Source organism: Gordionus sp. m RMFG-2023, chromosome 1 (assembly GCF_954871325.1).
Source record: "Gordionus sp. m RMFG-2023 chromosome 1, tfGorSpeb1-WG-v2, whole genome shotgun sequence".
Taxonomy (NCBI): Eukaryota; Metazoa; Nematomorpha; class Gordioida; order Chordodea; family Parachordodidae; genus Gordionus; species Gordionus sp. m RMFG-2023.
Genome location: NC_088775.1, coordinates 27960760 through 27973922, shown reverse-complemented (window position 1 = coordinate 27973922; position 13163 = coordinate 27960760). Strand labels below are relative to the sequence as shown.

The window sequence follows — 13163 nt, the reverse complement described above, 5'->3', positions numbered from 1 at the left end:
TACTAGCTGATATCCCTCAAGAATGCAGGGAATAAGTATTTTCTCCTTAATTTGGTGATGGAAAAATCAGAAATAAGCCTACATTATTCTTATAAAAGATGTTAATGAAATATATATATATACTTATTGCATTCAATATGTCAAATTGAAACATGTTTGAATATACTTCATTTAATTATATTAATTTCCTTATTTTTTTAATTTTTATTATTTATGTATTCAATAAAAAAAATTAATCTTGCTAGATGAGGATTTTATATATAGTTATAATGGAAACAGATTTCGAATTAAGAATGAGTCTTTTAAAATTGGCTGAAATTGAAAAACAATTATTTTGTCAAGAACAGTGCGTCCCCTGCTCGATCCATTCGTCAGAATCTATGACATATTGGCTGAATAAAGAGTTCTATCGTTACAGTATGACTCTATGAATTTTGAATTAGGAAATTTATGATAAAAACAATTTATGAAATGTTCACGAAATTTGCTATTGAAAGTATTTTTAAAATCTACTTTGATAATAGCCATGTTAGGAGGAAGATTTTGAATATAATACAAATGGCATGTGAAATTATTTTGCCTTCTCCCTTAACACCAAATCCTAATTGATACGTATACTTAATTAGTTAAGACCCTGGGCTTTGATCAGTGCCAATTTTCTTTGCTAATAATCTTATAAATAGCCCGTTGCAATGTGATGGATACCACCATAGTGTTTGTGAGATAATCAAGTTTATCCCCATAATTAATTCGAATCTATGATGGCAGGTATTTTTATAAAAGAGTATTTAGGAAGGTTTAAAAGCATTTAAATGATTCTTTGAGATTGTTGTATTATTTTGAAATGATGTTAAAGATATATTGAATTTTTATATGAAAAAGAAATGATGTTAACGATATATTATATTTTTATATGAAAAAGAAATGAGGTCAAAGATATTTTTGTATTTTATTTTAAAAAAATAATAATAATGTTTTTTACGATTCGAAGATTGTAATTTATTTTTTCATATTTTTGATTTTTAGAAAAAAAGAGTAAAGTTTTTATTAGTTATGTTTTCCGTGTACAAATTATATAAATAAAATTTTCACCTAATAAATTATAAGAAGTCCACAAAAGTGGTGCCGTTTAATTTTTATTTAACCAACGGACAAGATATCTGGGTAATAGTGGACTCAGTGTACTAATAAAAAATACAATCACGGAAAATAAAAAATTCTTAAAAATAAAAAGGTAAAAAATTTTTGGAATATATAAATTGATGTGCATTTATATAATTTTGATATTATTAATTATATTTGGTTTAATATATTGTCTAACTTTTAGTAATGTTAAAATTTTTTATAAATTTGTGAATAAAGAATAAATGTTTAATTATAAAAGAAGTATAAAAACTCAAAAGTATGTGGAAATGGTTCCACAGAGAAATAATTGTATTATAGCCGTAGTAGTGATATGTTTATAGATAATTGGTATTATGTTACATCGGAAAAAAAATAAAAATAATTATAGAAAAAGATAGAATAAAAATTACGGAGGAAATTGAAATAAAAAATAATGAAATTGAAAAAGGAAAAGGAAAAAATGAAAGGGAAGTAAAAAACGTTGATGAAAATGAAAGAATTACGGAAGAGATGTTAAATTTAAAGGATGAAATATGGAAAATATTAAATGAAAATATGATAGAAGGAATGAGGAAAAGTATCAATATTATTAGATCGGGAGAGGAACGAAAAGATATTGATAATAAAAGAGAAATAGAGATTAAAGATGAAAATGGAATGAGAGATAATAAACGAAATAATTGTAGTCATGTAGAAAATTGGGAGAGAAGGTATAATGAAAGGGATTTCAAAAGAGATGATCGAAGAAATGATAAGGAATACGATCATTTTAAAGAGTATAATACTTCAATGAACTTGCAGAGAAATGAAAGGGAAAATTGGGAAAAAGAAAATTTTTTCCTAAATAGATTTAATCGTCCGAAGATTAATATGCAAAATGTAAAATGTTATTCATGTGGAGAATTTGGGCATATAAGTAGAAATTGTGTTGAGAACGGTGCAATGTTTAACAAGCAACCGATTAAATGTAATAGATGTGGAGTAGTTGGACATAGTAGTGAAAAATGTTATGTTCCGACGTATCGTATTATGGGAAATAATCAAAGAACATTTCAATGTGAAAGATGTGGAAAAATGGGACATGCTAAAGAGAATTGTTATGCAAGAGAACCGATAAATGGAGAAGCATTTCCGGCAGTGAAATACATAGCACCGGCATCTAATGTGAGAGTGCTACAAAATAATGATATGTTGAAAGAAGATAAAGTTGAAGTTATGTGTTTTAAATGCAGAAAGGAAGGGCATAGTGCTATAGAATGTCGAGAAAGGTGACTAGATGATAGCGAAAGTAATAAAATGGGGGGTATTACATTAAAGAATGAAATGAAATTTCGTGTGAAGGGAGATATAGAAGTTAAGAAAGATTTAGTAGAAAAAAAAATGTAAATTTGGTAAATGGGGGAATTATAAAAGATTATAGAATCCCTATTTTAAAATTAGAGGACAAAAGTGAGAAAGATAAATGTCCTCGTGTGGAAATAGTTGTGGGAAGTAGAAAAATATCTATGTTATTGGATAGAGGTGCGGCAATATCGATCGTAGGTTATGAAAATTTTTGTGAATATTGGCCGGGAAAGAATATAATTAAAGAAGAGATGAGAGTTAAACAGTTTGAGGATCGGAAATAAAGGTTTTAGGAAAAATTGAAGTACCGTTTGTGATAAATGGTATAGTTAATTATTTAAATTTGTGGATTGTTGATAAAAAAGTGGATATGATTATGGGGTGGGAATGGATTGTTAAGATTGATCCATTAAATAATTTTTGGGGTATCTTTTCAAACGAAATTAAACGAAATGAAATGATTGAAGTTCAGAACGATGAAATAAAAAATGGAGAATTATGTCATGTAAAAAGTGAAATCATTGGAAATGGTGTGATGGGTAATCAGAAAAGTGAATTTGAAAAAGAAAATATGTCTCAAACGCGAATAGTTCCAGTTAAAAAAAGAAAGGTAAGATATACTGAGTTGTCGCAAAGTGTTAATATTACGGAAAATGACAAGCCTAGAGAGGTAAAAAAAAGAAATACCTTGTAAAAAATGTATTAATGAGCGAAATAATGATGAAATAAAAATTGTCACAAAAACAGAAGAAATAGAGGAGAAAATTATTAGTCAAGAAATGTATAATGAACTGGATAATGAAAAGGAAGATAAACCAGTGTTACAGAATTTTCCGGCGAAATTTGTGAGAAAAAAAGAGGAAAAAGAGATTAATGGAGGGGAAGGAAAGGAACAATTGTCGAGTTTGCAAAATTGGAAGCTTGCAGTGGCAGTTTTAATGAATAGTTATAGTGAAATTTTTGAGGAGAAGGTAAGAATGTTTTTGGATATGTTAATACCCAGTAAAGCTGAGGTAATTGTGGAGGATATTGACAGAAGGGAGTTGGAATATACTGTAGGACAGTTAGTATGGATTAGATTATATGGAAGTACTAAAAAATGGGAGAAAGATGTAGAAATAGAAAATTTGGGAAACAAATTAAATAGGGTAAAATTTGATGATAATAGTGAAGGTGTCAGGCACAGGGATCAATTACAGAAGAGATTGCATAAAAATGGTTGAAAGAGGAAATTGTAAAAAAAAAAGAAAATATGTAAGGATAGTTCCTGGTTAATAAAGATGTAGATTTCAATGGTTTCAATGGTGTAAATAATCATGTAATCAAGAAGCAACCACTACCCACATACATCGTATGCCCAACGTAAAAGAGGAACGACACTATGTGATGAGGACAAAAAGTTATGACGGATACTACGAAAATCGCCTAAAAGAAAGGAGGATGGCAACGTTAGAATCGACCTTCTAAAAACAATACTGGGATGATTATCAAGATCTGATTGAGTGTATGAAGCGATAAAGAAGAAATACAGACATAAAAATATTGTTTAAACAAAAAATTATGGGAATCATTTATTGAATGCTTATGCGCTGATTAATTTTTTTTGCATAGTGATATAAAAAAAAATATATATATATAATTTTGCCCAGGATTTTTGTTAAGGGGGCGTGTTGTATTATTTTAAAATGATGTTAAAGATATATTGAATTTTTATATGAAAAAGAAATGATGTTAACGATATATTATATTTTTATATGAAAAAGAAATGAGGTCAAAGATATTTTTGTATTTTATTTAAAAAAAAATAATAATAATGTTTTTTACGATTCGAAGATTGTAATTTATTTTTTTCATATTTTTGATTTTTAGAAAAAAAGAGTAAAGTTTTTATTAGTTATGTTTTCCGTGTACAAATTATATAAATAAAATTTTCACCTAATAAATTATAAGAAGTTCACAAAAGAGATGAGTGTAGATTTTATACGTGAGAGCAAAACTCATTGCGTCTGGATGTGAAAAATTTATTAAAATTAATAAATATCATAACTCACATCATATTTTTTTAATTCCATATTTTCATAATATATTTGGCCTTTTCTTTAAAAATTTATAGAAATCTTGGAAGAATTAATACGGACAATCTATTCCTCTCTTTTAACTATTCTGATTCAACTATCGTCAAATAAAGGTAAAATTTATTACTTATTCATCATTGAATACAGGAGAAAATTGTGATTCCCCGTCATTCTTGACGGGCTATCAGCTAGTATTTAAATAATATTAATTTTTTTTTAAATAGGTACTAATTATTTGAAAATTGGGGGTAACTTCTATAAAATAAAGCTGATTCATTCATCGTCAAAAGAAAGTAAAATTTTAGCCATATAATGAATATCATATCGTTCATTGGTTTGGTTATTTGGTAATATATCGAAGATATTTTGAAATCATTTGTTTCCCACGGTGAAAATGTATAGTCAAATTCTTGACCAAAATTATTTTTTATTTTTCAAAGCTTTACTAAAAAAAATTCACTTTGAAAACATTTAATATTTTATAATTTATGAAAACATTTTATATTTTGTAATTTATGAAAACTTTTATATTTTGTAATTTATGAAAACATTTGATATTTTGTCAAAAATATTTTATAAATAATTAGCATTTTTTGGCTACAGAGGGGATTAGTTTCCCTAGCCATCAGCTCGTTATGCGCCTAATCAAATATACGTAAATAATTTAAATTTATTAAGAAATGCTAATTCCCCATTATTTAAGGCAAAATGAGATAGATCAAATATAAATTACCCACAATAACTGTTTTATTATTGGAAAATATCACAATCATTTGTTGAGCACACATTTTTAATTTGAAAATCTAATTTTTCCCAAAATGTAGATGAAAAGTTGATAGAAACAAGAGAATAGGGATAATATACACAGAATATTAAACAATCACAAGTGCCTAACAAGGATTTATTGCTATAAATTTCAGACAATGTGATAACAATCTTTTGAATCTATTTAAAATTATATGTTGGTCATACCGATAAACTAAGATATTATTAAAACTACGCATATTGCCAGTAATATATATTATAATATATAATATAAATCAATTCAATTTATTTACCTTGGTTTTCACAATTTATCATAACTAAATCGTCTTTCAGTTGACTTTTCACGTATTTGCATATTGAGTTGTAGTCGAAAGATTTATTAAATCCAATCGTTACAATTGAAGGAGGAAAAACTTATAGTTTTTTAAAATATTTAAAATAGTTATGTATCATGTAATAATATCAATGATTCAAAAACTATAAAATTTAAAAAAGGATTTTTGAATTATTTAACTTTACTAAAATAAATAGAAAAAAGTTTAATTTAAAACTTATTCGGAGTGGACTCAGCCAGCTGAATCGGAATTGGTCAATCGAAAAAAATAATAATTAATTTTAAATAAAAGTACTATGAGGAGTGTTCCTCATTAAATTATTTTCCTGCCATCTACTACCTTTGTCTCCTGACATAGGGACTATGAAATATATTATATAGTAATAATAATAATTGGTGGGTTGGCATAGAAGTCTGGTGCAGTCACTTTTTTTTACGACTTTAATATGAGTTTGGACTTTAAGAATACAACTTCTTACAATATTAATCCCATTATAAAAAATTATAATGGGATCATAAATAAGGTAAATGAATCACGAACAATGAAATATCGTTCTGCTTTCAGGTAAATTTCTTTTCAAAATGAACCATGCTAATGTTAAGGATTGTGTAAACAGAAATAAGAATCTTTTATATTGTTTAAAACGCTGGTGGATTTATGAGTTCAAAATTTATTAGAAGTCTAGTCTTTGTATAGGACATGAAAAATACTTTAAAATAATGAGTGTCTTTGACAAGTGTGTTTTAAGAAATGAGGCACCTTTCATGTTGCGAATCAATTAAAAAATGTTATTCTAGAATGATTAATATTTAGTGAGCAACCCTGTAAAAGTGACCCCAGAGTTTATTATAATTCTTAAAATTTTATATTATAAGATTTTTCTCTTAAATATAAGATAATGTAAAGATTAAATCTTGTTCAAATTATATGATAAATTTTCATGGATGATATAAACCCCCACTCCCTCCATCAAGCCGGCATTTTATTACTTTAATAAAATTTAAATCAATTTATTTAAGATTTTTTATAACAGTCTTATATTTAAATAAAATTATAGACCAGCAAACTGCCCCCCCCCCAAATAAAAAAAATTAATTTTTTTCAACTGTCCCTCCAAAAAAATATTTTTTAATTTTTTGATTCCTTTATATTTTTTTTTGATGAATCTTTTAAAAATAAGATTGTAATGGGAAAAAAACTATTTAATCATGCATACTGAAACACCTGACAGCGCAAACGAGGAAGGATAAATGTTATCGTAGTTAATTTGGTGAAAGAATGAAAATGATTAAGATGCCAAAATTCAGAATAAGAAAAATGACCCTAAACTTGCAAAAACAAAATGGATTTTTAAGTTATTATTCTTGCAAATATTTTACAACTGATTTAATTTAGGTATCACAAAATAGGCCAACATCTAAGGGTGTTCTAAAGTCCGATTTGGGCGATTTAAAAAAATGGCCCTATCAAAATTAATCAAAATAATTGTGGGTCTGGAGATTTTGCTCATAGCTGGCAGAGGTTTGGACATATTTGCCAAATAACGAGGCCTACATAATATTATTTTGGCTAAAATCTTAATAGGATTATTTTTAAAAATAGATACAAATCGAGTTTTTAACAACAATGTTAATAATAAAGGAAGAAGATTTTCTCTAATGTTTTATAAATACGTATTGGTTGAATAATTACTTAAAGCTGATGCAATTTTTTGACTCCTTGTAAGATCTATCTCAAAAAATGGTGAATCAATTTTACACCGAAACAAACTTCACCAACTGGAAGAAAATTCTTGTATACAGGGGCCTTGAGAAACATTACAATTGCAAAATATATTCATAAGACTAAAAAATTTTTCCATTTTTTTTGTATAAACTAATAAGCAAAATTAAATCAAGAGAGCCATTTTAATTTTCTAAACATATAAAAATTATATCCTTATTTGGCAACCAATATTACTGAAGATTAGTAATTTAAATTGATTGTTAAAAAATTATTTTTTTAAAGTTTAGAAAATTATAAAGATTGCGTTACATCAGATTTTGTCAAATTTCTATACCCATATAAAAATGCATTTCCAAATATTTTTTCAAATATTCTGTATCAGTTTAGATAATCCACATCGTGTTAGAGATAAACGTTCAGGTAATGATATAAGAAAAGATAGCTTGGTTTTATTAAGACATGCAAAAAATATACCCGATTAATTTTGGAAATGTTTTCCATATTAAAAATACATTTCAACCATTAATGCTTTATTTTTGTTAGTTGCTCAATCATTGACATACCAATAATTAAGTTATAAATATTTTCTAAATTACATATATTTTACAATTGAATCCCTAGCAATTATTATAAAGAACAATTAAACTATATCAACGTTGTTATAAAATATTTGTAGAATCATTAAATCAACATCTTCCATTCCTTCTAATTTTATATACATATTTGATCAATGTATATTTTTATATGTGGTATTTTTCAAATAAAATCGTATATTAACATATTGTGTTCAAATAACTTAAATATTAGTTCATTGATAAAAAAATTTTTAGCCGCCCCCACCCCTAAAAATTTTTTTTATCTGTTCCCCAAATGGGGGAAGCTAGAATTGGGCCTGAATCAGCATTGGTGTAAAATATATCGGAAAAATCATTGGATAAAATTAATAATATGGAAAAGAACAATAAATTAGAGTTAGGATAAGTAGTGATCTGCATCGGACCTAATTTTGCAAGCCCGGCCCGAATTTTTTTTAAAAAAGTTTTGCCGGCCTGGCCCGAACCCGAAATTTTTTAAGAAGGTTTTACCGGCACGGCCCGAATTTATTTAAATATAGAAATTAAATTTATTACTTAAAATAAAAGACATATATTATATGTCGTTTAGTTTTAATAAATAAAATCATATATTTTTATTTTACATAAAAAATTCAATATAAAATTGATAAATTTAGATATATTTAAAAAAAATTTAAGGTCCGACCCGGCCCGAATTTTATTTAAAATATTAGGCCCTGCCCGAAGCCCGTTCGAGCCGGGCCAGACCCGGGCCGGGTACGGGCCGGGCATAACTTTGCAGATCTCTAAGGGTAAGTTGGGTTTTGCTATTTTTATTAAAAATATGTAAATGATGAATATAAAATAATACTATTTAATGAATATACAAAATAATATTATAATATTACAATAATTTTTAAATTTTAAATTTTAACATATAAATGAATTAAAAGATAAATTCCATGTTATTCTTTTTTCATAAGCCATTAATACTATATTTGTTTACGTTTATCTTTCATCGATTCTTTAGTTTCCGATGGAACTCTTTAGTGTAAAGAATGAGATCTCATAAGAATATATATACTCCAATGATTATGGCTGCTGAATAGCATTTATACAATTCTTTTTTATACATTTTATTTAGAATATTTTCAAAATTATGTGTTTCTTTAACTTCTGCAGCTAATAATCCTTATTTTCATTTCATGATGTAACGTTTACATATTTAAGTTTCATTTTATCTGATATAAAATAATCAGGGTCAAGGGATGACAATGTATTAAAGATAGATGATTATAATCATTTTGTGTTAATCTATCGATTAACAAAGTAATAATTGCATAATAATTCTTTTTTAAAGAACTCAAATTGGAATCTTTTTCACAATCAAATTGTAATTTGGTCTTGACTAAAAAATCTTGAAAGTTTGTAGACTTTTTAAGTACCCATGATGAATTTTGGGGGATGAGATTAATTTTTAGTAAAAGTTTTTCATTCTTAATTCTAATCAAATTAAAAGAATTATCGCTTCTTTTTACAATTTTTATCACCCACTAGATTAGTATCTACTAACTGTAAATACTTATTTAGTGAATCTATTGTTACTAATATCTCATAATTGCTAATATAACATAATTTATATTAACGCATTAAGATAAAGGACAAGAGAACTGAATCGTGAGTAGGAACCTCTGAGTTAAGAGTTCTAATAGAAATACTTCATCAATAGCTCAAAATTCTCATAAATGATGCGAAATGTTTCTAAATGACCAGTTCACCTTTGATCTTATAGTCTCTTAAGGTATGACCTGTATATTTGCAAGATACATTAAAATGTCTAAAAAAATATACAATGCATTAGATAAATTAAAATTAGAAATGATAACAATATTATGCCAATTTTGAACCACAAGATGCAACTTGTGGTTGTAGCAATGTATAAAAAATATTTATTGATTTTTTTTGAAATAGGATTTGCACTCTTTTGTTTCTAGCATACTTGACTGCCATCATATGCTTGGCTTATAATATTCGTTGAATTAATATTTAACTCATTAAGTTGCTTTAAAATGCAATCAGTGATGCTTTCAGTAGAAAGTACTATAAATTATTCCTATTAAATTTTCTTGGATTTCTCCGAAAAATATATAGTTATTATGCTCAGGATTTTACAATCTGATGCATCTTTTGCCTCATTAGCCTTAAGATATAAAAAAGCACTCACTTTTATTATATTTATTTGAGATATTTCAAGCAGCATATCTGCCATATATTACTTCGTTTTTACTTCGTTTTGAATCTTGGGTGATGTATATCTGGGTTACAAGGTTTGTTGGTATCCTTGAGGAAAAAATCGGCATAATTATTATGGAGGATAGGGCCTCTATAGTAATTCACGTTCGCTCATTTTGGGCAGGTCCATGACCAACGTGCTAGATAAGATAAGATAAGATTAAGCATTTTTGGATATTATTTCATAATATTATTTAATTCAAGATCTTTTTGGATGGTATATGAAAACATTGCTATAAATAGTACAGGAGAATAATTTATGTTTTCATCTTTTGCAGCATCAGTAATTTTGTTGAACTAGTCTCACGAAAAGGTAGCTTCTGTATGCTAAGAAATAGCATCAAATCAAATATTGATTTAAGATAATAACGATTGGGATTAATTTGTTGGCTTACCAAAATTATTGTTAGTGTCTTTATTATTTAGATTTTTATCATGATGAAATGAGCTTTTGAGCTGCAAGTTTTGGTAGTCCATTTTTTTAAATTTGGGGGAAAAATTTTGTGGACCATTTTTGAGGCCCAAAGATTTTTTCTGGGGGCCAGGTTTGGGCTAAAATAAATTAGGGGGGAGGGCCCGGCCCTCCGGACCTCCTATAGGTGCAGCCTTGGAAGTTGTAATATGTGTATATATTAATTCTTTTTGTGATATTGAAAAATAAAAAATAAAGAAAACTTATACAATTGATGTAAATTTATAATGAAAATTTTTAATCCTTACTTCTAAAAATTTATTATCCTATTAGTTTCGGTAGAGGTTTTAATAAATAGGAGCTTAAGGCTTAGTAGAGAATAATAAAAATAACAAAATATGATTAGTTTATTTGTCCCGGACATTTATTTTAGAATTCCTGAGATTCACTCATATCAAAATTCATGAAAAATATAATTTTTATTTTGTTGCGCTTTGGGATTTAATGTATCCTTCTCTCTCATGTAATGACTTTCTTCATTTTATCTAGAATTTAAATTAAACAAAATCTCTTAAATATACAATATCTGTAAATTATTTTAAACAGGCCTAAATTAGCCAAAAAATGTTTTGGAAAAATATTTTCAGTCCATTATACATTATAATATGATACGATAAAAATCAGAATCTAAAATTTTTATTAAAAAACACCAGATTCATTAATAATAATATTCAAATAAAATTTAGATTTTAGAATTGGTAATAAATATTAAAAAAAACAATTACAATCAAAATAAAATAAATTATGAAATAACCATTAATGCGCCCTTAAATTATATTCTTTAAATGCTATCTAAATCTATTTTTTAAATTAAACTATGATTTTTAAATTAATCGCAGCTTAATGAATCCGCATCTTTCAGAGTTAAATTATCATTGAATACTATAGTCGCCAAGTCGAATTGTCGTTGCACCAAATAAGCTAAATTTTCTGTGCATAATTGATGTGATTACTTGATTTACCCTTGAAACTTAGATTGAGTATAACAATGAATTCAACATGTATTTTTATTAGATATAATATAAAACCCTTCTTGGATATTTTAACCCCGCCTCCACCTATCCAAAATATTCTAGACACAAGGGCTAAGTTATAATTAATTTAATAGCATTCAAAGAATTGCATTAGCGTTTCATATAATTCGGTTTTCTTACAAATAAGTATGACAAGATTATGCGAGAAGAAGCCTCGCATATTCATGTGGAGCGACATTATTCCACTTCTAGCATTAATCCATTTTATAATTTAGTAAATATCGAAAAAGATGGTTTATACATAATGCAAACTGTTTTGAAACAAAAAAAAGTTATATGACTTAAGAAACTATAAATACACTTAAAATATTTAAAAAAATGCTTACTAAGATTGATCTTTTTTAAAATATTTAATGTCCATATTAAGTAATCCTGTTCCAAATATATTTTTATCCATGGTTTATATTCAATAAAAGTGAATAAACAGTTTTGATTTGTAGATGTTTCTGAATATAGATTTTTTATATCATTTCGTTTCCATGGTCCACCACTATTGCTTATAAAATCTAAGATTTCAATATTTCCTTAAAAAAAATTAAATAATTATAACTAAATATTATTTTACCAGAAAATTTGCTTCTTGATCCATATATTTCAATTCCACATAACTTTAATGATGCCTTTCCTATATTTTTATTTTATAATAATTAATTATTAAATAACCAATAATAGAGGTATCTCTTATAACATTAAAATATATTCCATTCAAAGGTGATTGACATTTCGCAAAAATAAAGGGATCCATTTTATTAAAAATTAATTTGTGAAATTTTATGCAGACAGCATTCAAAAATACATCAGGTACAAATCCAATATTTACCCATAATCCATCCAAGTTATTTAAATCTTAAATAATATTGAATGATTAAGTTCAAAATTATTAATAACTTGTATCCTTAATATATATTGAAAATCCTTCTATAAGATATGGATATTCAAAATATATACGCCAATATGGAAAAAATTGTTCTCTAGTTTCCGCACAATTATTTATCAATGACCCATCTATAGCTCTTGTAGGTGAATTATGGTTAGAACTTGAATATATATCCCCATCGTTCACAATATTATTAACTAATTGGAATTTTGTTATTTATATCAAAATTTAAAGAACCTTTTATTTCACGAGATTTTCCATATATTTCTAATTCACAGATATTTAATGTGAATTGAATTTTATTTTCACTATTTATTTCTAAGCTAGGAAATGATAATATTACATATAAATTTTTTTAAAACCTTACAAACCGCCCATTTAAAATTTTTACACAATTTTTATCCACTATATAAGAAATATAATTTAATAAAGTATGTTCATAACACACCAAATTTTGGACGATAGTTTTTTGATAACCGACTCTTGTTATCAAAGTGTTTTTCACTTAATAAATATTAAGAAAATTGATTTATATTCTAATTAAACTTGAATCTTTGCCAAATAC

At 26.4% G+C, this 13163-nt stretch overlaps 1 protein-coding gene across 1 annotated transcript; it reads left to right on the top strand.

Annotated features, from left to right (window-relative positions):
* The first annotated feature begins 269 nt into the window (after window positions 1-269).
* On the top strand, window positions 270-2397 carry LOC135923766 (uncharacterized). The gene is made up of 2 exons (XM_065458699.1): window positions 270-417; window positions 1514-2397. The coding sequence occupies exons 1-2, from the start codon at window positions 270-272 to the stop codon at window positions 2395-2397; spliced, it is 1032 nt and encodes a 343-aa protein (XP_065314771.1).
* Window positions 2398-13163: the final 10766 nt, after the last annotated feature.